Source organism: Meleagris gallopavo, chromosome 11, assembly GCF_905368555.1.
Source record: "Meleagris gallopavo chromosome 11, MGAL_WU_HG_1.1, whole genome shotgun sequence".
Taxonomy (NCBI): domain Eukaryota; kingdom Metazoa; phylum Chordata; class Aves; order Galliformes; family Phasianidae; genus Meleagris; species Meleagris gallopavo.
The window spans coordinates 6,144,401-6,171,406 of record NC_139414.1 but is presented as its reverse complement, the minus strand read 5'-3'; the positions used below and the strand labels follow the sequence as shown (position 1 = coordinate 6,171,406).

Here is a 27,006-nt window from a genome sequence, read left to right as displayed (position 1 = left end):
TTTGGTTCTACATTTTCCTAGATCTGGTTCAAAGTAACTTCTTTAAATATAACTTAAACTTCTTTTAAAAATAAAACAGAAGTGTCTAACATAATTCATAGACAATTCTTCTGTGCAGGCAATCTATTTTTCTCAACAGTGTTGGCAGTGTTGGCTTCTAGTGCAGATTCTGCAATCAAATGTATAAGGTTGGTGTTTTCCCCATTTGATATAACAGATTCTTTATTATGCAGTCCATTCATTGGCGTTTAAATTTGAAGTAAGAGTGTGTCATGGTTTTATATTTTTTTTTGTTTTGGTTTGGTTCTCAGTATTCCGCATCAATACATCATGTAGTATACTGGGAGTTAAAGTGTTAATGCTCCAATTCCAGGCACCTATCTCTATATGTTACAGAAGTCATGGGATCTGGCCCTTCCGGGTGGGGCAGTCTCTTACTGCCTGGCAGTGGGTGCTGGAGGGTGCTTTCCTGGCCGTTCCAAGCTTTTCAGGTTTGAATCGGTATCGGGAACTCTCTCTCTCCTGTTTTATTTGATTTATTAGTCTCAATTTCAATCAGATTGTATTATATTGTGTTATCTTGCATTCTGATATCATAATTAGTAAAATAAGTTTTCCTCCATAGATTGTTGCCGCTGTTTTTTTTGTTTTCCTCCCTTCCTTCCCATTTTGTGGGCTGGGAAGGGGAGGGCAGGGGCCTACTGCCCCCCTGTCACGGGTGTAGATTGATCTCGTTAACTCCGTGACAGAGTGAATGTCTGGCAGAAATGTATATTAATTATGAAGTGGTATGAGGTTTTAAAACTTTGCAAAACTGAGGGAATGAGTGTTCAAAGAATCAGACCATAAACATTTATGCATTACATCAAGTCTTTCAATTTAGAACGCATGTGAACATCCACAGGAGTTGCTGAGCTAAAACTGGTACTAACTGAGCAAACAGAACTGTGTACAGACAGCTGATACAACATTCAGGTCTTAAGGCAAATTCAAGTATAGAACCAGTAAGAAGTTCCACTTCTGAGAAATTATGACAAAACAGAGAAACGTGACAATGGCACTAGATGAGACAGATCACAAAATTATAAGTTATGAATAAATGTAAGATTTTTTTCCTGATTTTGTTTGAATGAGATATTACAATATTTCACATAAGACTGGCATAACCAAGACTGTATATCTAGCATCTGATGTTGAAGAATTCAGACTGCAGAGCTCCAGTACAAACACAGGCACTGCTGGTAAATCAAAAAGTTTTAGCTGTGGGCAGTATAGATAGAAAAAAAGACTAGACGGAGATGAAGTCCTGTTTAATCCTATTTATTAAATTTTTCCATACATATTATTTTTATTTAGCAATGAGATAAAGGAAAAAATAAAACACAGCTGTGACAATAAAGGGGGGTGGCCTCCTCTGTATATCTAGTGACAGGATTAGAGGGAATGGCCTCAAGCTGCAACGGGAGATTCAGGTCAGACATTAGGAAAAACTCCTTCTCTGAAAGAGTGGTCAGGCACTCAGTGGGCTGCCCAGGGAAGTGGTGGAATCACCATCGCTGGAGGCGTTCAAGAAGCATTTAGATGTTGTACTGAGGGCAGGTCTTGGCAGGAAATATTGGTGGTAGGTGGACATTTGGACTGGGTGACCTTGGAGGCCTTTTCAACCTTGGTGATTCTATGAATGCAACTCTGTGAAAGGGTTAAACAGATTTCAGATACTGTTAAACAAAAGATCCTACACTGATAAGAACAAATAGGATTACTTTTTTTTTTTTAACCTTAAAAAAGCAGTGTTTCTAAAATAATTCTCTTACCAGTGCTTTTGTGAGTGGTACTCTGAACAAAATGGTCTTAACAAGCTCTTACCGATTCAGAGAGCTTATTCTGAGCTTCTCTGGCCACGAGGTTGAATCAATCTTCTAATTAAACACATGATTTTATAATTCAGTGACAGAGTTCTCAATAACTGCTGGCAACAAGATCCTTTCTAGTTTGCTACTTATACCTTGATCAGAGAGAGAATTGATCAACAGCTCCATCAAGACAGACTGTGCAAATAGGAGTAACTTAAAATTTAATTGTCCAGAGTCTAGTTCTTCACCTTGAGTGCTTGATGCTACTTCAACACCACAAGACATAGAAGTAGATTTCCTATTTGGGATACGTTCACAAAAAACATCTATTATTTTCCAGTTACTTCATCAGACGTTCTGTCCTGAGCACAAATAATAAGAAAATGTGTTACCAATAGCCCTGAAGAGGAACCAGCCACTTCAAGAACAGCTGCTATTTCATCTCCTCCTGACAGTTACTAATGTAAAGGCCGATGGTACAAGAGGCATAACTGCTAATTCAATGTGGGTAAAGTATTACCTAACATTGAGGTACATTTTAGCTTTCTTTATCTGAATCAGAGGAAAAACCTGTTTCTCTGGGACTGATTTATGAATGGAATATAAAGCGCAAAGTGTTTTGTTTATAAAAGAACCACTTAAAAAGTATTATTTTGCTGCTATATAGATTGTTTAGATCCTTGCTTTGCCCACATCTTAAGTACGGAGTGCAGTTCCAGTCTCTGCATCACAAATACAAATTAGAAGAAAGATAAGGAAAACTAAACATTGCAGGAGTTTGGATTCCTAGAAGAGTCAACACGGATGTATGCACTGATATCTCTAAGAGGGCAACTGTGTGGATGCTAAAAGCATACAAGGACATAAACTGCAGGAAATGAAGAGGCTGGAGTGTTCTCTTTTTTCCACAGACAGAGAGAAAATACTGGACTACATGGACTGTTGGCCTGATCAAGCAGGGCATTTCTTATGTTAAAGCATTTCGTTACAGTTGAATTAAACATCAATGATGAGACAGTAGTGTAGGTTTATCACTCTTAAAGTTTTGAGACACAATCAAAATATATAGCATTTAAAAATACCCAAGAACCTTAAATTCTGTCTTTGGATTTTCTTCTTCCTGGGTTAAAGAGTTTGGAAATTCAATACATCAAAAGTAGCTTTGATTATTTGAAGCTGCAAAATCACGTGTTAAAGGAAGTTTCATACAGCTTTTGCACTGTACAGATGTGAAGATAAGCTAATTTTGCAATAATTTTTAAATGCATAACTGATTATTTGTCACTGGTCCTCAGTGATCCTCATGTAGCAACTTTTGGAACTGAACTCTAGAATTCCTTGAAAAAATGGCTCTAGATTATACTTCTTCCAATTTCCAGCAAAGTAAACATATACACTAAACTACTTAAAATAATGACAGCCAGGTACTACTGACAGTAGTTAAATATTTGCTGATGGTCCTTTGTACCATAAGGATTTCAATATTGTTTCCTAGATGCACATCATTTCCTACATCTACACTGCTCATATATGGTTTTTATAATCAATACCACAGTTCTTTGACAATACAGGGGGATTGTTTATTACTTTATCATATAAAAGAAATATATTCCCATCAGCATAAGACCTACTTGGCTTTTTAACTTTGCTAATTTTTTCAATTTCTCAATCCTGTTTTTATGTATCTTTTTTTTAATTTAGTCTAGCTCCTGGAATAGCGATTGATAAATTTCTTGTAAATTATTCAAACTAGGGTGACTGCATCCTTAAAGTCAGATTCTTTTCTTCTTTGTGAGACCAACTTCAGCACAGTAGCTGAAAAATCACACTATCAGCATCTGAGGATACTGAATATTATTGTAAGTTAAGAAGGTTCAGGAGCTGCACAAGCATTTTGCTTATTTCAGAGTCTGGCAATTTCCATTCATGCTATTCTGGAATGAGACTCGTGAAAACAGAAGCTGTCTCCAAAACTGAGCATACTTTGATTTCTAGAATTGAGCATGCAGCTAAATGAAAACCCCCTCTTCAAAATAGGACTGAAACAATACCATTCTCACCCATACTTACTATAGAAGCTGCTCTCTTTCTGAATCTGGTGGCGAGGTGATGCTATCACAGTAACTGATTTTGTGCACAAAGTACTTTAATGATACAAATAGAAGTAGGTAGCAGGGAGAGAAAATTACACTAGAAGCAGATCTGCAATAGCCAGAGCAACATCAGGTGCCCTTGGGACCAATGAAGCATAAGTCTAACTTTATAAAGAGAGACAGCTAAACTATTACATTTCCTTCCCTTTTTGGTCAAACAGCACCACCACATACACTTCTGGTGTTTTCACTGCTGCCACAGATAAACGGTAACTATCTAACCCTCTTTTCCAACTCCTGCTAAAACAAAAGGGAAATAGCACAACAGTTGCTGATATCTGAATCATCAAAATGGATCTTTTTTCCTTGCCAGCTATTAACTTGTTCTAAGAACTGAGCAAGTCAGAATTTAGTATGAGTCAAGGGAAGGTTTCTGAGAAGTATTGGAACCTACTTTCAGTTAAACACTTGCCAAAATATCTGTCTTGTAAATGCTGGTGTTAATCCTAGTGAAGGCAAACAATTTAAGTAGTATTGCTTAATTTTTTCAGATGTTTGAAGATTCTTTCACACTGAGACAAATCGAGACAAATCTGTAAATGTTAGTCCTGTGTATACAAAAGATTTCAAATGACTCTTCTAGACTACCCTGTTTTGCAGAAAGTAGAGGGTAAAAGCTAAATTCTTGTAATCAGAAATAACTCTATTTAGACAGCCACTAGATTTTCCTCTAACAGGATGAATAATTAGAGTTTAGCTTTACTAATTTTATACTGAAATATTTCAGTCCACTTAACAGTGACTGGGCTGATTTGTTCAGAAATAGCATCATGTAGAGTACTGTAAAGCTGCACCACAAAGTAGACCAGGGTACCAAGGCACACTTATCCCTGCCCACAAAGTTATCATAGAGGCTTTTCAAAAAAGGCAAGGTGATACAGGAAGGGCAGAATAGCCATTAAATCACAATTACAGACCAATTTATGTGCATGTCCCACATCATGAGGAGATACGAGACATTTCAGCTATACAGGCAAAGAAGCAGACAAGCAGGAAATATTGTACATGGTATAAAATTCTGTATTTGTCTAGCTAGCTTATAAACTGGCTAACAACTCAAAAAAATTGGTCAGTAGAACTGTGGTAGTTCTATTTTTTTTTTGCTTTTCTAAACTTTGCACTGGGGCAAAGACAGGCCAAACAGTGCAATAAGTTGTCTGGAACTAGTGTGAATGAAGCAATTCAAACCCCAGAAATATGAACCTGCTGTAGGCTTCAGAAAAAGCATCCATAAAGATGCACACCATCCCCTACTCTTTTTTCTTCCTTGTCAAACTGTTTCACCTCAGTCTTAATCTCTATTAAGTCTATTGAACGTTTGAATGTCTCTGCAGCATCTGATTTTTCAGATGAGTTCACATTTTGTAATTAAAAATTTGTAGAAAAACCACAGCCAGCATATGAATGGAAGCTTTCTAAACAGTCATTATTCATACAAGCAGCTGCTATTTGTAAAAATGCATCTCTGGTCCAGATTTCTTTATGACTCAGGGTTATATAATTTGTTACTGATTTTAGAAATGAACTATGACATTTTTTAAAAAGAGACCTGTTTCCATCTTTACATAAACAATTACTTAGAATAGACTAATAGAAGGCATATACTTTAAAAAAATCCTCTCAGAGCTAATTCAATCTAGTGCTTATGAAATATATGAATTGCATTTTAGAAATAATCCTGTCTGCTCCAGACAGACTTCAGAGAGCACAGTTCAAGACATTTAAAAGTTACCTGGGCTGAAGCAAAGAAGGAAGCTAAAAGGTAATGTTACAGTGTTTTTGTGAATATCTGCCCAGTCTGTGCCTTACAGACCAATGTCAGTGGCTGTGGTGCTGCTTCTGGCTGCCTTACACATCCTATTGCTGAGGACTTTGTGCTTTTATGCTGTCTTCCCCAGCATCACTGCTAGGAACAGAACTGGCTGTTTTTCACTAAATGACTTTCAGAGCATTCATAAATCATGCAATTGCATTATTGCTTTTTAAAGGCAGTTCTCAGCTCTGTCTTGCTGGAAGGTAGAATAAAAGCTTAACACTTAAAGTATGTCCTGGTCTGTTTCTAGTCATATACATCTGTACTGCAACAAATCACTTTTAGGTCCATTCTACCATGGGTTGGGCCCCTTTCCAGCTAACACTGGATTCAAAGGGTGTTGGGTAAGCACATACTGAAATGCAGCAGAGAATAACGCAAAAGCAAGATGGGGATACCACAAAGTGAAACAGGTGAAGGTGAAAAGTACATGGCAATTAAATAACTTAAAAGCTTAAGCGCAGGTTCTTTATGCTGACTGTATTTTCAGTGCACAAATTTACTGCACATTAACCACTACATTCAATACACGCTGTTGTGAATTTGCTTGCTTTGAAGGAAAGCTGAAATGCTGGCTAGAAAAAGAGAACCTTTTCAATATAAGTTCTGCTTCAATTTATCACAAGTTATCAACAACAATTTCCTCAGAGCTGTAGCATGTCAGATAGGAGGTACAACATAAAGGCCAGATCCAAATCTTGCTATGTGCTAAATGGAAAGGACCTGGCCTAACAGGATTTTCAACTTCTCATTTTGCTTTTTTTTTTTTTTAGAAGAACTGATTATTCTCCATAACTTCTATGTTCTGTTTCTAGATAATTGTTTCTAGATAATGTGAAATGAGCAACACACATCCTAACTTTAGAATAAAACATAAGATTTCCCTGACCAAATGCTTAAGAACTGCACAGCAATCAAATCCAAATGCTCATTCTTAACTTTAGCTTTGTGTGTATCAGATTCAAAACACTGCTTCCTTCATGCCTTATTCTTCCAGGAAGATCATACAATAACTTTTCTTCTTTCTTCTTCTGTTCACATCACTGATATTTCCATCTCAGAGGAAAACACTGGGCTTGTTTTGCAATGCTACCAAGGATTTTCCTCTCAAGGATATCAGCATGCCATGAACATTAACAAATCCAACAACCGTCTCCATAGCATTGTAGTTCTGCATACATTTTTGCTCATTTTTGAAATCAGGGAAGCTAACCAGAACAAGGTCACTTAGCCTCTCACTGCACTAAAGAATTCTCAATTTTGAGTTTTACTTGTTCTCAGACTTATTAGCTGAGAAAAATACTTTAATATATTGCCTTTCAAATTAACCATGACTCCATAAAGCAAATAGTTTTAAACATTTTTAACATTTCCTATTGTAGGAATGTTTTAAAATAATGGGGAAAATAACCTATGCTATTCTCTTCCAATATAACCACACAATGCTTTTGCAATATGCAAGTACCCCATTCTACTACAAACAATAGCTTAAGTAAATGAATATTACTATAAACAATAGCTCATGCAGTTATTAAACTGTAATAGTAGAGAAGGACTGCTTCAATTTCACATTTTTTATATAACTTTCTCCAGTCCTGGTTGCAGCTCAAGTTATCGAGTTGCAGATAGTGTTAAAACCTGGAGTGAAAACAGATCTGCAAACACTAGAAAGACAGCTTATATTGATAATTCATTTGGAGAATTTTCCCCAGGAGCAGTTCCATCTTCTGTTATAACATCTTAATATAAATGGATGTGTCAGTCATCAAATATAATCTGCACTGCTTTAGGCAGTTCCATTTACAAGGCTCTAAGAAATTTATTACAAAACACCATTTGCTCCAAACCTTGCCTCAGTGTCACTGACTAGACGTGGGAACAAGAAGTCTTGCTTTGTATATTTGACATGATAGGAAGTAGGAAAGATAGGAAAGCTTTTATTGGCATGGCACATAGAAAAATACAGCCTGCCTCTTTGCTCTTGTCAGGAGACTGGAACAAGAGCTATTGCTAACCTCTGCACAGTCAGTAAGTTTTCAGTCTCTAGCAGCGTGAACGTGCATTTTGGCTTCTAGGGGTACTGCAAGAATATCATGTGAATAAGGAGCAGTGCAGAGTCCAAAGGGCTCCAGCAGAGAAAGTCACTGATATTGACAAGAACAACATACATTGAAAACATCTTTAAAAGGAAAAGGATTTTGCTTATTAGGGCAAACCAAAGGAATAGAACTGTTGTCAACTCCAGTTCCAGGTCATGGAAGCACTCAGCACTGAACAAATTTTCAAATCCACATGGGTTTATCTAAGAAATGTTGAGAAAGGAGGCCTAAGCTTAGCTGTCCACACATCTGAGCTTTTTGTAAAGGCAGAACTTCTTAAAAGCTGTAATTCTTCTCTTGTATAAGATTTAGTAAAATCTTTGATATTTTATACAGTAAAGTAGAACATCAACTGGATGGATTCTCAGCACAACATCAAACCCTCAGTATTGTGGTATGGTTTTTGTTTTGCTTTTAATAGGCTGTAAGAATTATAAAGAAATGGTTATGATGGACACTTAAGCGATATAGTAGCTTTATAATTTCATACATTGGGGTCCATACAGCAGCAAGAACCCTTCAGTAATACCAGATAAGCACATATAAAGTCATGTTCAGCAGAACCGATCTTGTGGTAGACTGCTAAGCCAGCCCAAAACGTGACATAAGCATTTTTTATATGAGTTGCCAAATTTATATTTCATATTCAAAGTCCAAAATTCTTCTAAAGGTTGCTTGACCAAGACAATAGGCCCACTATTTTAGCAGTGTCCTTTACCTGCAGCTTAACAATTTCATCTTAACTTGAAGTTTAGTATTTCTGAAGACTAACATTTCTACAGGGAAATAAGTGTGATTCATAATAAAGACAAAAACAAATCACAGGTTATATGCATGTGATTACTCTAGGATGATAAAGATATAAAACATATGTTCTTAAATGTTTTATTCTTTTTAGAAATCTTTATGGAAATGACTGAATAGCCTAGGAATGGAAGCTTCACATTTATGATTACTGACATTTGGGTTTGTAAACTTAACAGTCTTTTTGCTTGTGTAACAGTCTCTATTCTTGCTTTAATGACAACAGTCATTTTTCTTACTTATAAAGGGAAGAAACAGCTGTTCAGTACCTTTGGCCTTTTGTAACAGGAAGGAGTGATTTGTTAGAAAGCTTCAGATATCAGTCTGCAATCTACTTTTGGAATATTCACCCAGTTCTTTACAGTTTCTAAAGCATAAACATTCTGAAAGCTCAACAGTCCCCAACACTGTTCTAACTTCATGCCATAAAAGGCTGTTAATAAGGTGTAACATGGAAAAATCTTACTAACCCTGTTATATCCAAAAGAAAAGATGAACGGAGGAAGCTACAGCAGAGCATAAAAATCACTTAAAAAAGCAAACTTTTTTGCCCTCACAGTTGAGATTGCATTCCTTTTATACATGTTGGCTGTGATACTGAGCGTCCCTCAAGCTGTCCTGGGAAATACTGGCATTCCCTGATCTGCCTGCTTAGAGCCCTGACCAACACCCAAAGGTGTTGCTGACTGAGATCAGAATATTAGAATGAAGTTTCTTCTCTATTTGACACTACACTAAACAAGCAGGAGCAGAACCTGGTGTTCTCTATCTTCCTGCCTCTGCAGTTCTTGCCCTGGCTAATTGATCTATGGGAGAGCAGGCTCCACAAATCAACACTTGATCTTCACATTCAGTCAGCCCTGAACAGAAAACAGCACAGCAATAGCTCTGATGTACTTTTGCAGAGCTTTTCAGCATTATAGCACATGAGAGAAGTACAAAGACATCTCCTTACACTTTACAGAATTTTCTAGGTGGTGGTGGCAAGGTTCCATTTATTCTGGGAAGGAGGAAGATAAAACCATTTCCAGTTTGGGATGCACAAGGTATATAATACTCTTGAATGCAAACCATTGACTGTAATAATTTCCTACTGTTTCTTCACTCTTTAATGCTCTAAAGACATCAATACAAGAAAAAACAATGACAAAATAAACACAAAACCAATCTCACCCATACCAAAGTGAATTTATCTACAAATTCAGATACCTTTGTATGAATACCCCTTGCTGTCTTTCACTCTGCCTTATTCCTGAATGTACTTCTACAAACAAGCCTCCTGCTTGGGTGTGGAAAAGTATGTGACTCCACTTGTCTCACAACTGGCTCCACTGTCTTGCATGCTAATTACGCAGTATCAAAAACAGTGTAAAAAAATCACCATCAATTACCAAAGCATTGAATTTTTTTTGCTCAATTTTCTGATCATTTCCCTGTAAATTTTCTGAGCCACAGCCAAATTACTTTATCTGTAAGGGAGAAGAATACAACATCATGAAATCCCCTCACATACTTCTCTCTCCTCCACAAGGCCAAGGCCACAGGCATTCAGAATCAGAATAGTCCATCTACTTTCTGGCTTTCAAGACAAACACATCCAAACCACTTCCCTTCACCTCTTTAACTACCACCTCATTGATGACACCTGACTACTAGAGGCCAAATTACCTGGAGCCTATAAAACAAGGCTGATCAAAACAAAACACCCCCTCTGCCCTGAAAAATAAGCAGCAAAACCACACCTGCAGAGGATGGCACCATGCTATTTACCAAATCTGGATTATAAGTGGGGAAAAAGGATATTTACATGAAACAGTCCAGATCAGGTGGATAAATACTGTAGTTTCACCTCCTAGAAGAAATTACCATTGTTAGTAAAGACATTTAGGAGATAGAATGCTCAGATCCCATTTAGAATTCAAGGAACTTGAGTCACATTGAGGCCTGCAGAGTGTTTAATTCATGCAAGTATTCCCTTCATACACATATTTATGCATCACTACCAACTTTCATTCTGAATGTTGAAGTCTCACTGACAACTAAAACAAGAACTGGAAATTGAAATTGTAAACAAATACTGCCTCCCGTAAAGCTAGTTTGAACACTGACATTTTCATTCTAAATCTACACTCTGCTTTTTATAAAACAAAGTTTGAACATTGAAGTTTTCACTTACTGTGTGATATTGGATGGAAACATAACCAATGATTTGGCAGCTGGCTCTAAAGCTAAATGCACTCTCTTTTATGAAAGGAAGATGATTACATTGGAAGAAGCCTGATATTTATTCCGCTTTTAATTGATGCCTCCATTATTTGACCTCTCAAAAAGACCACAAAAGCAAACATAATAGTACATGTTTCTGACTTTCCTAATCTCCTCTTGTCTAAGCTAATTTATTGATTTCAGATGAAGGTTAGCCAGCACTGAACTCTTAACTGATTATATTAACTCCAAATTTGAAAAAGTCATTTGGCATATTTGAAATCTGTGATGTTTAGTGCCAGGCTAAAGATCACTGAAATCGATTAAGCCAAAGCCCTACTGAGACTGCAGCCTAAATCCCAACTACTAAAGTTCTCAAACTAGCCAGAATAGATTTACTTATCCAGTCTTGTGAAACAAATGTGTCATTTGGTCACCATAAAAGTTGTTTTTCCTTTCCTACACTTGCTGCTGCCTAATTGCCTTCTGTCAACATCCTGGTATGCTCTTAGTTAAGGCATTATATAGCAGTGTTGTTTAAATATATAAGCAACATAATGTTCAGGCAAAAAAAATTTGTTTCTCCTTAGAAAATAGGAGAAAAAATCATTTGTAATTTCAAGTTATTCTTTTATTTCTGTCCAGAACTAGGCTGAGATTGAAAACTAATTTCCATGGCAACTTAATCTGATATAACAAAAAAATCTTACGTGCATTTCTGAAGTTAGCTTGTTGTAAAGTTTTTGTCTTAAATTAGAGGCAGTCAACACTCAATGTCATAAATACTTGTTACTTACCAAACTGAGAGAACAATATATTATTAAGTTAAATATATATTTACCTTAAGGAAGCAGCAGATACCATAAATTTAGATCCAACTCACTATAGCTTACTCCTCTGGAAGCAACTGTTTCAAAACGGACAGCAATTTTTTTCTCTAAACACTATGATTTCAGTTTTTTATAATAAGAATTCCCAGTATCTGAGTTGTTGTTCATTGTAACACTGAAGTACTACCTGCTTTTAAAATTCAGTTACCACGTACTGTTGTATTCTCACCTGCTACTCACTCTAGGGACCCTATGACTGGATCCATGCCATCTCTTCTAGAACTTAACACTGAAAAATGAAACATACTGGATTCTTCACAGCTTTAGTCTTTGCCCTAACATTCATTCCAATCACAAAAGAAGAAGTTGCAAAGGAGAGGCTCCTTCCACTCTGTCAACTATGAACAGTTACTGCAGTATGGCTGTCCTTATCAAAAATAATTCAAAACATCTACCCTAACAGAAGAGATAAGCCTCAAAATACATAGCAAACCTTCCACCAGACTCCACCTTATGTAAAAATGTAGCCGCATATCTCAGAACTTTAACCTTGCACTCTAGTCTGGACAAAACACAGTAACAGATGAGAAAACACTTCCAGTACTGAGAACCTGAAGAACAGCAGGAAACAAAGTCACTACTGTATAGTACAGCTGGATTCAGGAACATGTGAATTTGGAGACACCTGAGGCATTACATAGCCAGACTTGGCTTTGTGAACACAACAGATTGCTGCTTTGCTCACATGGGAAACTAAAATCAATATATAGCTAGATGAATGTTTAGGGAAAGAATAAAGAATGTACTAGCCAGAAAACGTCACTTAAGATATGGAGATTCAAATATTTTTAACAGACAGAAAACTTTACAGTACAATTAAAACAACATCTCTGGAATGCAGGTCACCAGTGATGCTAGGTATAGAACTTCTGTCAAGCTGTATTTTCCCTTGAATTTATAGAAAAATGTTTCATCACAAAATTAAAATCATCAGTAAGATCACTGGTTTATGTTAGAAAAATTAAAATGTAGTTCTTTGTACCACCATTACTAACAATGTAACTTCCAAAGAATTTTTCAAAACCATCTCCATCAGATCTGACCTATACCACACCACCACTGCTGCTTCCAAAGGGTTGATAAGATCAACTTAGTCCAAGCTGCAACTTCACCAAAGCTAAGGAATTTACAAAGTATCCTCAAGGTTCATTGAGCCAAAATTTACAAAAATGTGCAAAAGCTTTCCCAGAGCACATTCAAAGAACTAGAGAAAGATAACTCATTAAATTGCATTGTGTCTGATGTGAGAACGAGTTAAAGAAGTGAGTTTATGCTACACAGAAGAATTAATCACTCTGGAAAGAGTTACTGGAACATTTTATTTAGAGCTATGATATACCCCCAGAATTCAGATGAGCCTCAGTGCCTAAACACACCCCAGAGCAGGTGGAGATCTCATTTGATTGACTTCAGCTGCTATTAATTAGTCATCATAATAATCTGAATGTTTCCAAAGGTTAACTAAATCAGTATTGTATAGTCTTGAATAAAACAGATTAACTTGTGAGCTTCTACCTTTCCACTGTTAACCACTTTTAAATTGGCATTACTCATACCACGGGTTGGTTCACTCCATTTCTTCTAAGTGCCTTTTCTAGCCAAAGGTACAATTTCCAGAGGTAGTTCTTAGAATGAGGGGAAAAGGCAATTACAACCTTTATCACCCTTAAAAAAAAAAAAAGGTTTTTTCCATTTCCAGAGACTACCAGATGAATCTGGAACATGACAAGCTGTTTCCATAGTCTATCAGCCAAAGAATTCATACATTGAAAATAAAATTTGAAACCGTGTTTTCCTTATTCAGATAAACAACAATGTTTAACATCCTGCAGTCATAGCAGCAGCTTACCTAACAGTTTTCATGTTAGTTACAGCTGTTACATTGCAAAACTTGAGGCTGTAAGTGAGCACTGTCTCCATATGTATAACATCCAGAGTACAATTCAGAAAATGAGAACTATTCTTCCTAACTTAATTGGTTCATTAGCAATAATGAAGCTTAACTCCCTAATGTATATCAGAGTCAGCAAATTCTTTGTCTAGACTTAGACAAGCTAGAGTAACATCTCCATATGGAAATTAGGCCACATTTATCAACTGAGAGAAGCAAGGTGGCGACTTCCTAGGCAACTGCTTGCAGCCCAAATGCACCTCTGTAGTCATTATGCTCACTTAAGATGGCTGGATTTGCTCAAGCATCCAAATTAGTCTGCTTACATGAAATCCTAAAGGCCAAGAAACCACAAAGACCAACATATACTGCTGTTAGCCTTACTCTCTATTTATATCCAGTCTCTTACAAAAAAAACCCAAACCAACACACTCACTGAGGTGCAGTTACTAGCTACAACTAACAACATTTTCAAGTTTCCTGCTTTTGCTTAATCCAGCTATGCAAAACCCACACAGCCAAATGTTCATCTTTTCTAAATAAGCCAGTCATCCGTCTTTCAATGAAAAAAATTACCAAGAGATTCTCTTTCAGTGACTTAAAGAGCAAGAGAATTCCTGAAATCTTCAGAAACTTTTCACATCAGGAAACATATATGATTCATGGCATATTTTGTTTACCCATCACTCTTAAAGGAAGCTAAAGACAGAAACCCAGACTTTAGTTTATCTGAAACAGAACTGCATGATGGATTCACATTTGAGAGACCCACCTGAGAACTGAGTGTATTCAGTATCTTAATATTCTACTCTGGACTTCAGGTGCTGTAAAAAAGTCATATCAGGCTCACTTTCTCTCAACCTCAATTTACTCATGGCCTCTGGTCACTCTGCTAATATTGACCTTTAGCTTGAATATTTGTTATTCTTTTGACATATTTGTAGGCAACAATCACATTTTGTCTCAGTCTTTATTTATCCAGCTTAAACAAACCAAATCTTCTGATTGTTTTCTGATATGAGGCCTTCATGGTACAGATAACCTGAGTGATTCTTCTGTAAAACTCTTGTTTGAACACTTCTCATGAAAACTGACAGCCTAAGTCACAACAGGTATTCTCTGCAGCTCTCACAGAGGCCATACAATTAACTACTTTTTTCTCTCCTTTATGTATATGGATGTTCCCAACTCTAACAATCAGTTTTCAACAAATAGGGCCTATGCTTCCTCCAACAGGCATCTCACGTACTGAAATGACAGATCTGGTCTTTATTTTCTTGTATCGTTGTCATCTTGCCTTCTGTTCTTCTTCATTTTTACACATACCATTTTTGTGCTCTTCCTTATTTTCACTCTATTTCCTTATTTCTATTATTATATTAAGATAAAGCTGCTCCTCTCTTCTTGTTTCCCTATTATTCATCTCTGACCTCTTCTACTGTATCTTCTGGGTATTTCCAAAAAGACTATGTAAGCTACAAACCAGGTAAGTGCATGAGCAACAGACATAGAAATGCATGTGTTTTCAAGGAACAAGAAAAAAAGTGGTGTTTTTTTCCACCACAGCCTCCATGCTTGCTTCATCGAGCAAAAGATTATTTCTAAAACTGTCAACAACCTGCCCAATGCCTCTAGGTTAAACATGACTTGTCTCATTTTACTACATTATTTGCAAAATATATACATTATTTGTAAAAAAAATATAAACAAAATCAGAGCATTTGCTTAATTTCTGAATGTAGACAGCTTTTTGATAGGACAGAGATCCTCCAAATATGCACTACACATTGTTAGATGAATTCACTTCTGTTGTGTCAAGAGAGCAAACATTCTCATCTTATTTGCAGCATGATTACACTTCATGAGCTGAAATACATTACTTGCAATGGCCTTGCTATGATTCCAGACCTGCAAATAATCACTTTACTCCTTGCAAAAAAATCTATGCCAGTCATTTATGAGGACATTTATCACAGAATTCTGAGCTGCACGAGTCAGAAAAAAAAGTTTTATAGGTCAACCCTAAGATTTTGGTGGTTGCATCTCAAGCTCTTTTCCCATTATTACAAATGTCTCTGAATTTATTAGATGAAAAATTTACAACCATCATCTCCCTCTATTTTGAACAATCTGTGGAAGCAATCTAGAGAAAACACCATATAAAAAACAGTATTTTAAAGTAAAAAAAAATCATTTCTTAATCTAAGATACTATGTGTTAAAAAAATCTAGCTACTTTCTTTCCAGAGGCTTACTCTACAACTAAATTTAACCCTCCGGTCAAGTCTTCATTAGTAGTAACAAAGTAGTCCAATTCCCCATTACCTGTCATAAGCACTAGGTCAAGCCTCACAGGCATATAGGGAAATTAGCAGTTTGTTTAACTTCATCCAACCATAAGTACTTCATCCAACCATAAATGTTGAACCCAATTACTTAATTTTTTTTTTTTAAGAAAGCACTTTATAAAAAAGCAAATGAAAATGAAAGCAGTAAATCTTAGTCACTCACTTCTTTTCCAAAGCACAAAAGCTGTAATTTTAAGTCTCCTCCCCAATTTGTGAAAGTAGCTCATTGTTTTGCATACTGTAACAGTTGCTGCTAAGTCCTAGAGGTATATTCCACTTACTGAGCTTATAGGACCTCATCAGAGGCTGCAGCTGAACCTGCAGTATCAACAACCTTCAATCATTCACACTTCTGTTCCTGCCACCAATTTCCTAATTCTTCTTAATTAATGCCTGCTGTTCAGCATTTCACCACACACGACCACCTACAGTCCCTCATTAAACTGTTTCCCATATTTCCCTTTTTTCTTTGATCTAGGGACTTTTGTACACTAAGGCTCTTACAATATTACTGCTGCAAGCTGTGGAAATTACAAGTTGGAAGCTTCCTTCTTCTGTAGTGACATTCATGACAAAGAACATGACAATTCAAATGTGAAAATTCCTTCATCAGGTGTTTCCCCAATATTTAATCCCCTAGAAACTCCAATCTCAACATCTGTGGTACTTTTTCCAATTACAGACACCTTGTAATTCTGTGCTAACTCTGGTCCTGAAACAGAGGTAGGGGTGCAAGTCCTGAAAAACTGCTCCTTTCATAGATATACTCATTTTCCACTTCCAACTCAAAAGTGTTTAATGCAATCTTCCCACATCAAGTCACTTTCCTCCAAGTTACTAGGCAGTAGTTCAGGGCCAACAAGCTGATGACAAAAAGTGTGCAGCATGAACCCTTAAGAGAACATGGCTGGCTCTCTCTGGTACCTGATCATCCCACCCTAGTCTGCCGCAAGAAATCAGAGGGAAATAAAAACCAGCAACCATGTATCAGGAAAGATGGGTGAGTTTTTTTTCCTGTTGCCCTTTTTTTTAAGCACAGAAAGCCATCAGTGAAACATCAGCCAGTTTTTTTTTTTATTATTTGAAGACTACAGGAAGAAAAGTGCAGAGTATGGTATGTGGATGACATCCACCAAAACATTAAGAACAGGGAAATATAGAAATATGTTCTTTAATTTTGACACAGGTTTTTCTCCTTAATAAAGCTCATATTGAGTCCTATTGTATGCCTTAGTTATTCCCAGCAGATAGGAAAATGAAGTCTAAAGCCCAACAGAACACTCTTCTCCCAATTTCTGAAGAATCAAGTGGTAAGAATGACAGGGTTTTTGTAGACATTGCTCAAATTTTGCAATAAAGTTATGAAAAAATGAAATAATATAAAGACTGAAGATCTTTTGAAAACAAGATCTTATGAAATTTGAATACTTTTATTAGTGTAACTGGGATCTCATAAGTGATTCCATGTGACAGTTCCTTGTGAACTTACCTCTCTTGACTGGCATAAAAGGCAAAATGCTCTGTAAGAATCCATAACCACAGACAGTTGGAGATGCAGTCCAGTCAGAAAAATCAGCCTAGCAAGGAGAATAGAAAAAGCATTATTAAAGACAGCTCTCGAGAAATTATACAACATTATTTGGAATCAGAATGCTTCAGATTACTAATAAAAAACAGAAAATTTTCAATGTTTCAGTGGAATAACGTCAAGTTTCTATAGAAATATATTTTTAAAAAACTTACAAAGCAAATAAAATGTTTCAATAGCTCTACTTATGTTTCTCTTCCCTCTCAAGCTATTGAGGGAATTGGGGGGTGGGGGGAGGGAAAGAACTTGAGACCTCAGAATAAGCATTTTGCATAAGACTCTTCATCTCTCATGCTGCATTTAATGCAATCACTGTTAGCATTTTCAAGTACTCTTAAGTAAATGTAACAGTTCTAATTAAGCCAAATATATTTACTTTGCTTGTGTGACACCTTTGGCCATGCTGCACATGATCCCTTCTCAAGTTTCGAGTCTTAATACTTAGGGTGCATACTTATGTAAGTATATTGTAGGTTTCTAAGTGTCTTATCTATGTTTTTTTGGAACAATTGATTTTCAATGAGTTATTTCAACTCTCACCAATCTGTTTACTAGTTTCAAAAAGATACCATGTGAAATACCAATGCAGAAACTAAACTCACTGCCCTACTTTTGTTTCAACTCATTCTAACTACTGCCCCCCCCACCCAACACCACATCTTACTTCTCCAGGCCTCCTTCTACCCAGCCTCCTCTTCAACTATCACTTTTCCTAAGCTTTGCACTACATTTCTGCTTTATTTGTGTCTCCCACAGCAGCTCATCTTCTCTCATGAGTTTTTTTTTTTCTTACAGTTACAAAATAACTGCTAATATGCAACACAAAAACATTCTACTATTAATATATACCACACTAAAACAACTAACAACCCTTTGTTTTGTTTACAACAAGTGTGAACATAAAACTGGACACTGGAAAAAAAGAGTAAAGGAAATGACAATCACCATATCTACAGTAGAAAGGAGAAACAGAAAATATGATTATGTCAAAGGAGTAAAACCAGATACTTTGTACTATATAATTATAGAAAACATCATAAGAAACAGCAGGCCCACAGAGGGTCACTTGAAACCAGGAAACATACTACGCACTTACAAGAAAATGAACAGCAGGATCTAGAGATATAAACTCGCCCTATCTGCCTGCAGCACTCCGTAGAGCACACATGCAGAAAATGTTTTCCAACGTACTAACATACCCTATGTCAGTCATTAAGATGAAAGTCTTTAAAGGGTAAATAGTGCACTTACTAAGGAAAAATGATCACTTTGGAAGTAAATGGCAAAAGATAAATTTTTGCAGTAAAGTAGAAACACATATTGAAGATAAAAGCTTGTATTCATTGTTTAGGCAGTGTTACATTCACACCGCAAAAGAATGTAACTCATGCCAGACACTTGCTGGCTTTTAGATGCTTAGACTCTCAAAACATTACTTCAGAAAGCAGTTTTGTATGTGACATTAAGAATCCTGCTGGGGGCATTATTTTCATCACATGGGACCACAGTATTTCTAACCTTGAGTAACTCACTATACTTACTTCACAAAAAGCCCCGGGAAGTTTCTGACTGCCTTTTTGACTGGAACCATCCATGTGGCAGCCAAGTTTAGGAGCCCCAAGACAAGAAAGGAGCAGAACAAGAAAGCCCAGCTGTACACCCTGCTAGCAGTGCCACAGCCGCCTGCACTATGAGCACTTGCAGATATCCCCATCTCTTCTTGTTTTCTGCCACTGTGCTGTGCGATCTCTCCTCCGAAGCAGCACGCATCAGAGTAACCACAAGCAGCTCTCAGAGGAGCAATCCTACTGAAAGCAAAAAACAGAAAGTTCTCGAAAGAGCACGCAGCACGGAGGCACAGGACAACCATAGGACACAGGCACAGAGCACCCGATCACCTCAGCACCTCATGTTATACTACCTCAGAAATACCCCTAACGGCCTGCGCGCCCCTCTTATATAAGGCGGGAGGTTACGTCACACTACTCCAGCCAATAAAACGCTCTGTTTACCCTGAAGCTCATTACATATTCACGCGGAAGCTTTCCGTACCCGGTGCTGCTGTAGCAGCTCGGCGCGAAGGGTGGAGCGAGCGGCCCCGCCACGCCCCGATTGCGCGGCTGCCTCCCGCCGCAGAAAGCCGCGGGGCCGCTGTGCGTCTTCGTGCGGAGCCTGCCCGGAGCCGGCGGGGCGTAGGGCGGAAGCGCCCGGCACCGCTCCCTGCCGCCTGGGTGCAGGCGACGAGGATGAGCCAGAGAGACACCTTGGTGCATCTTTTCGCCGGCGGGTAGGTGACGCCGCCGCCCCGCGCCGGGGGAGCGGGCAGGGCGCCGGCGGCAGCCTCGGCAACGGGCCTGGCGGTGGAACGGACCGCTCGCTCCGTCCCCGTGTAGCTGCGTCGGGCCGCGTCGCGCCGGATTGGGGAGCGGGGTCCGCCGTAAGGACGCCGAGGCGAGGCGCGCAGGCCGCAGTGAGGCCCGCCCGGCGCCGCTTCCCGCCCGCTGCTCTCGGGCCCTTCCGGGCCTCCCCTGGCCGGGGCTGCGCGGCCGGGCCTCGACGGGACACCGCCACGACGGGCGGCGTCGGTGGCGCCACGATGAGGTGCGTGCAGGCCGGGCCGTCCGGGCGTTGGGCTGCGGCGAGATCGGCGCCGCCTGCACGTGGGCCCTGGCGGAGCTGCGGCGAGGCTGCCCTCACAGACTGCCCGCTTCCTCCAGAAGTTTCTTCTTCGCTCGGTATTTCCTTGAAGAAACCAATTGAACTTTCCGTGCGTGGGGCTGTCCCGGTGTCAGTGAGGTTACCTGAAGGTGCCCGTCTTCCCAGCGGTCTACAGGCAGGCTGATAACTTCAGGATCAAGCATTGCTTGAATGCGTTTAACACCGATGCGTACTGCTTTTAGGTGAGGGGCTCCCTGTCGACTTGTAGCCTGCAGCATCTGTGCACGAAGGCAGAAGAAACTGGAGAGGAGCACAGTTAAAAGTAAACACGTGGCCCTTGTAGCCCTGCTTGGGTTGGGGGTAACTCTCAGGTAACTGTAGGTGTGTTGTAAAGCTTTGTAGTGCCCAGTTACACTGCCTGTGTTTCCTTCAGGGGTGGGCTGGGAGCAGCACCTGTCTTAAAAGAGAAAAGGAGAGTCTGTTTGCTGTAGCAATAGGCATGTATTTGGACAGTGAGTGTGGCTGTGTGGAAGTAGGGGAAGAGACAGAACAAAGAACATAATATATGTCTGAGTGAGCTTGAAGCTTGGATTTCCATTTGTGTTACTCCTTTACGAAATGGTGCCTGTGACTGGAGTGTTTGAGGTGGAAGACTGCACTGTTTCCTGTGAGCAGATCTGGGTAACTTGGCTATGTGTGAGCACACACACCTTCCTGATTTCCAGTATTACACAATCAGTTTAGTACTTATGCAGGTTCTCTCCCCCTGCAACTTCTGGCTAAGAGGAGGGTTATACACCAACAGACCTGAGATTGCGGTGCTCTGTACTTCAGAATTCACATCCTCATAAACATACAGAAAAACAGTAGCTTGAACTACTTTCTGCAAAAGGCAGATTAGTACGGAACAGTACATGATGACTGAGGCAGCATTCCAACCTGTAATCTTAAGACTGAAGTGAAGATTGCTGAGCTCAGCAAGGTTGTTCTTTTTTTTTATGGAAAGTCTGATCTGCAGGTAGCTGGCAGCCAGTTGGGTCAAGGGTAATATTGTGAGGAAAAGGCTGACTTTTCTTCATGTGGCAGCCACATGTTTTCTGTAATCACAGCTCAGCAAAACTGCATATATTTGGTCACATTTAGCAGCAGGAAAGTTATTCGGGTCATCGCGACTTCTTTCTAGCATGGTAGACTATAGATCTCTTGAACTATCTTTAGTCTTCAGTGAAACTTAAAAGTGAAGGAAATTTTGTTTTCTTTTAGTTTTCACTAGGAATTGTTTGAAAACAACATGATTGTCTCAATCTGCTGACCCTTTTTGCTAAAAAAAAAAGTTTTGTTAAACACTGAGTCTTTAATTCCCATTTTCTTTGGGAGTAAATGATGATATTGCTGTTTCTGTAATGTAGGCGGGGCTATTCTGGGATTTTTCTGTAGCTGCCTAGCTTGTTTCATGACAATTCAACAACCGCTGTCAAACTGCACTACTTCTGGGGAATTACCAGTTCATGCTGGAAGTTGAAGCTTCATTTCTAATAATCCCTCCTCCATCCTTCTCTTTCTCCTGTCTATGCGTCCTTATTGCTTTCCAAAAAGTTTGAGCAATGTTACTGTTAGTTTCATTTCTGAGAGTCCCGTCTGTTTCTGCTTCATAGCTACGTACCTATTGTAAATATGTTATAGCATCATCAATAAATTGAAGGGGTGAAATTTTATTCCATCAGAACATAAGAGCTTTCTCAGGGCCTTCTTTCCTCAGCAAAAGGCAGGACCATCTTGGGTTGGAGATGGATGGCTGCTTTTCTGAGTTCAGGGCTGAACAGCCATAGGTTTACTTCTGAAATTTCTTTATTTCTGTTGTTTCTTCAGAAAATTGGGCAGTTTTCTGCTTTATTTTGTAATTAATTATAGGGAAGAGTCTCTATTTGTCTTGATAAAATTTTAGATTGAATCACTCAAGTTCTTACCAAATCTCTGCAGTGGTAGAAATAGTCAAAATTTAAATAATATATTTAAGATTAAGTCTAAGTAGTTTAGAAAAATCAGGTACTACACAGGTGAAATAATTTTTTTTTTCAGTTTAAGAAGATATAAATAACTGAGCAAGTAGAGTGGTGATAAGGATTTCTACTGCCTTTCAGAAGTAGTCAGTTGAGCTGTAATGGAGTTACCAGGCCACCTAGTAACCTTTTTCCTTAAAGTACTTTCATTCCTGGCCTGACCCTGAATGTCTTTCAGAACTAGTTCTTCCTGTTGTAAGGCACAGGGCAAGGTTAGTAGCTTCCTGCCCCAACTTGAGCTTATTTTTGTGTTCAGATACTTTTCTGTGGGGTGGGTAAGGGGGGAGTAAGCAATTTCTCCTTAAAGGTAGCTTGGGTTTTGCTCTCTGAGGTGACCGAATTGCATAAAAATGGCTGTATTTGAAAAATTGTGAAGCTGATGTGTTTCTCACATTTTCCTGTAAGTTGATTGATGTTTTCAGCTGTTCTTTACTTGATATGGAAGTCATGTTATATTTATTTGCCCTGGCTCCTAATTGCACTTTGTGTTAGTGTTTGTTTTGGATAATGGAAGCCAGTGATGCTTTTCCATTTGTTATTTTTTTTTCGTTTGTAGGTTTCGGTATGTCAGCACATTAGGGGAACTTCATTATTATGCTTAATTAGAAACAGCAATTTGATTATTACTTTTAGTTAATGGATGCTAACTTAAAACTCACTTTTTAAACCTTGGCAAAAAGTATTAGCAGTGAATAAAGGAGCTGGGGCTTCTAGCTGGCAGTGCTCCTACCCAGTATAGTAAGGCTAAAGATAGAAAGGTAAATAATATACAAGTTTAGCAGAATAATAGGAGAGTCATGACACCTACGTGCTAATGAGATGCATTCTTGTTGTTTCTGAAAACTGTACTTAGTTAAAGCCTTAAATTATCTTGAAAGTGGGATATGTAAGCTTAATATCCGGATCTGTGGTTTATCTGTTGATGTGAAAATCAGTTACAACTTGCTGTAAGGCAGGGCTGTGAAAATTCTGATACTGCTGAATTGATTCTAAGTGAGAAAGACATTAGGAGCTCTGTTTGTTGGTGGCTTGTTTGTTTTCAACAGTTTTGCATTCGCTTTCCTTACTGTGTCACTGTCGGTACTTGTGTGGAACTTTCATTTTCATACAGGAAAGAGAAGCAGCTGGTAAAATAAATGAATGAATGTAGGTGCAAGATAACAGGGTCAGGGGTTATCTTGAAGTCTGAGGCTGTGGTTACAAACGCTGTGAAAAGTGAATCTGAGGTCAGGCCCTACATGGCTGCATCTTGTGTTTGTATAGAATATATAATTATCTAAAGGAATAGAAGTTTGGGATTCTTAAATAGGTGTAGTTACAAGTATAGATGAGCTGACAGGCAGTGGGAATGTTTGTAGGAGCATTTGTAGTCAGTCTAGTGGCTGAAGTGTTGAGATCCTCATCTGTAACAGACCTGTCTGCTTTTACTGTAGGGTGTAAAGTAACAGTAGAAGGTATGCAACAGTTCTGGACAAGGGCGGTGATTCCTAAGCAGATATCTTCAACCTGAAATAACAAAAGGTCACCTGTCCAGCTATCTCTGGAAATAAAATCTGGGATTTGAATGCAGAATGGGATTAGATTTTGAAGTATGTGCACATTTATTTCTTTGCATATTCCCACAAATAATACAGGAAGATTTGGAATGAAGGACTGAGTCTGTGTCCGGGTCAGCAAATGCCTTGCTTTGCAGTCAGGAGAAGAATAAACCTGATTATTTTCTAAGTGTTGAGACATGTATTTTTCTGAACTCTGCAACTCCTTAACTTGTGTTAAGCCACAAATTGGGAAGGACAAGAGAAGAAGCCCTTAGAAAGCTGGAGCTCGTGGCTGTCTGCTCCTGGAGTGCCAGTCTGGAGCACAAAGCAGTAGCTGTCTCTGTATTCCTAGTACTATATTAAGTTAATAAGGCCAGTAACATATTTCTATGTAAAATACTGCAGTGGCAGAACAGGAGGCATGTTTCAGAATAGTCAGTTACTTTTACAGGTCACATTGTTTCTGAATTGTCACTTGATTTAACTACAAACTGTTTATTGAAGTTTTTCATGAACAGATTTCTTTTGCCAAGGCCTATAGCATTTACCTTAAAGTTCAAGTGAGCAGTGTAAGTCAGTGTAGTTCCTGGATTGCACGTTCAATTAGTGGTTCAGTTCAGACTTGGATCTTGTTACTACTAAGCAAAGCCTGGTTCCTTAACATTTGGAGAGTTTTTCCTTAACTTTTAAATATCAGATGCCTTCTCTTTTGTACGGGGATTTTTGAGGGCTGGGAGAGAGACGTATTACATTTTGACAGGAGGAGAGATTTGGGGTTTTGGGGATATGTTTGTGAGTGATACAGAGCCATACAGCACTCTGAAGAACTTCTGCTGGTTTTTTTCTCATTTGTAAGTGGCAATCTGAGATCTTGAAAACAGGGAGAGAGATTTTGAATCCAGACTATCAATAGCTAGTGGAAGATGTGACTAAGTTCTGCTAAGACATCTTAAACTGCTTAATGAAAGAAAACCAACACATCAGTAAGAAGTAGTGCCAAGTGCTGATTATTTGAAATCATGACCTGAATGGCAGATAAAGGGTGCCCCACCTCTTAAAAGGAGGCAAGTGTTCGCCTGCTTCTCTTACAGTGTGTGTAAATTTGAACAAGCTGCCAGCTGCCCTTACAGCAGGTGGTTGTCACGGAGCATTGCTTGCTGTAAGCAAACTTGGAAGGAACAAGCACTGCAAAGGTTTGTGCCTGTCCCATTCCCTAGCTGTCTGTTATTCCATTGCTGAGGGAAGTCTGACCAGTGCTATTACAGCCAGGCACCCATCCCTTGTGATTTGGAGTGGTGCAGGGGAGCGTGCAGAATGCAGCCTCCAGGATGGTGTTAATCTTCAACTTCAGAAAAATTTTCCAGTGTGGAGTAGTGGTGGGGCTAGCAGCATTAAAGGCTCCAAATTCCAAGCCCTGTTGATGAATGGTGCCTGACTTTTCACCTGCTCATTTCTTCCCCATTCCATAGTATTTGTCTCATTACATACCGTGCACTTTTTCTTGCTGTTGCTTGAAAGTGAGTCCTCATGTAACCTGCCCAAAATCAAATGCAGAAAGATCTTAAGTGGAAGCAGATACTGAGGGATCAGAAACAGAGAGGTTGCAAGAAATGAAAAAAACCCTCAAAGCCAGCTTCCTACATTGCCTGCACATGCTCATGGCCATGCAGCACTTGCTGCTGTTGAGTCACATGAAATACAGCAGCTTGTTTTCTGTCTTGAAGATGGGCTTGTTGCTGTAATTGTTCCAGCAAACTGTCTTGAGTCTAGACTGTGTCTTATTTTAAAAATGTATTTGTAGCTTAATATTAGAAGAGTAGGCAAGTGAAATGAAATGCTCATTCAGAGATGCTACTCTAAAAGCTGTATCAGTCTTACTGCTTCTGTACAGTGCACTGGGAAACTGGCTGCCATTTTTCATGTGCTGATGCTTTATTGCAAGCTGACAAACTTTTATTCCCTCAATTCAAATGTATAAGAGGGTAAATTTCAATTTAATGTTGGAGTTAGAGCTGGGAAAAGGTGCCTCCAGGCTCTAGCAGTGGGCTATCTCTAGATTGCTAATTTAAACAGGAGCAATAGTTGGGCATATTGAACACTATTGTTAGGTACTCTCAGTTCAATTCTTACAAACAGATTAGCATGTTAGGATGCAGTGCTGTACTGCCATTTCTGGTACTATTTACAGCAGAAAACAGCTCTACATGATGGACTATAAATGTGATACTTGACAGACTCTTTACAGAAATCTAGGAGATGTTGAGTTCTGGGTATTACTGCTAATTTGTACTGAATTCTCCTTTCATTTTGGAAGACATTAATAGCATTAAAAAATGCTATTAAACAAACCTTGAGGCTTTTAAAAAAACTTCCAATGAAATAGAATGTTTTTCTCAGTGCTTGCCAGGATCAATTACCAACTCTCCTTATAGCTTGAGAGAAAAGAATGCTGAGCCCTTGGAATGTAATAAAATTATATTTGTGTGGTTGCTAGTGGTGGTGTTGGTAGCATTGAGTGGTCTAAATTTGTTGGTTTTGGGGGTAGATACATAAAATGTCCTGGTTATTTTAAGAATGGTGTTTGGTGAAGTTGAGAGAATACTGGTCTCTGAAAAGGTTCAAGCCGAACATACTCAGTGAATCATTACTTTGATGGTATCATGCACAAAATGCAAAGGGAGTTTGTTGGTTCTAATTTAATAAATCGCCACAGTACAGTTTTTACTAGCTTTCCTAAGAATGATGAGCATAGCTCTGTGTGCACGCTGCACAAATTATGCTCTACTCATAAGGATTTTTGGCATCTCCTTTCTGGCCAGGAGCACACTGAACATTCAAAAAAAAAAAAAAAAAAAAAGTTAAAATTTACTACAAGCAGTTAAACATTTGAAATGCTGAGCTACTTTCCAGAATGGATTTGAACAGCTTGTGCTGAAGACAGTGCCCATGTGGGGAAACTTTTTGCCTGTTAAAATTTTCTCTAAATGTCAAAGGATTAATAGTTTGCTTGTCTTCAAGGACGAGGAATTACACCATTATCATGCATATATCATTATTTCTTCACTGTTCGCTGTTCATCTCTGCTCAGTGTAGCATTACTGTGTTCT

The 27,006-nt window shown here is 38.6% G+C and overlaps 1 protein-coding gene and 2 long non-coding RNA genes across 5 annotated transcripts in view; 2 read left to right on the top strand and 1 right to left on the bottom strand.

Moving 5' to 3' along the window:
- The first annotated feature begins 390 nt into the window (after nt 1-390).
- Nucleotides 391-8,990, top strand: LOC146543614 (uncharacterized). Of its 2 annotated transcripts, none has more exons than XR_014885388.1 (2): nt 391-491; nt 2,194-8,990. It is a non-coding gene; the product is annotated as an uncharacterized LOC146543614 (long non-coding RNA). The 2 variants fall into 2 exon arrangements; XR_014885389.1 differs by having other exon boundaries at nt 391-501.
- On the bottom strand, nt 1,268-25,650 carry LOC146543613 (uncharacterized). The gene is made up of 4 exons (XR_014885387.1): nt 25,388-25,650; nt 20,445-20,758; nt 17,545-17,632; nt 1,268-1,689 (listed from the first exon to the last, which is right to left on the bottom strand). It is a non-coding gene; the product is annotated as an uncharacterized LOC146543613 (long non-coding RNA).
- Nucleotides 19,698-27,006, top strand: part of SLC25A36 (solute carrier family 25 member 36) — a 31,228-nt gene continuing 23,919 nt past the window's right edge. The window contains exon 1 of one of the 2 annotated variants that reach the window (XM_085232567.1): nt 19,698-19,930. In XM_085232567.1, coding sequence (XP_085088693.1) covers nt 19,890-19,930 — 41 coding nt within the window. In that variant the 5' untranslated portion in view covers nt 19,698-19,889. The remainder of the gene's footprint in view (nt 19,931-27,006) is intronic. The other variant, XM_085232569.1, reaches the window with a different exon arrangement.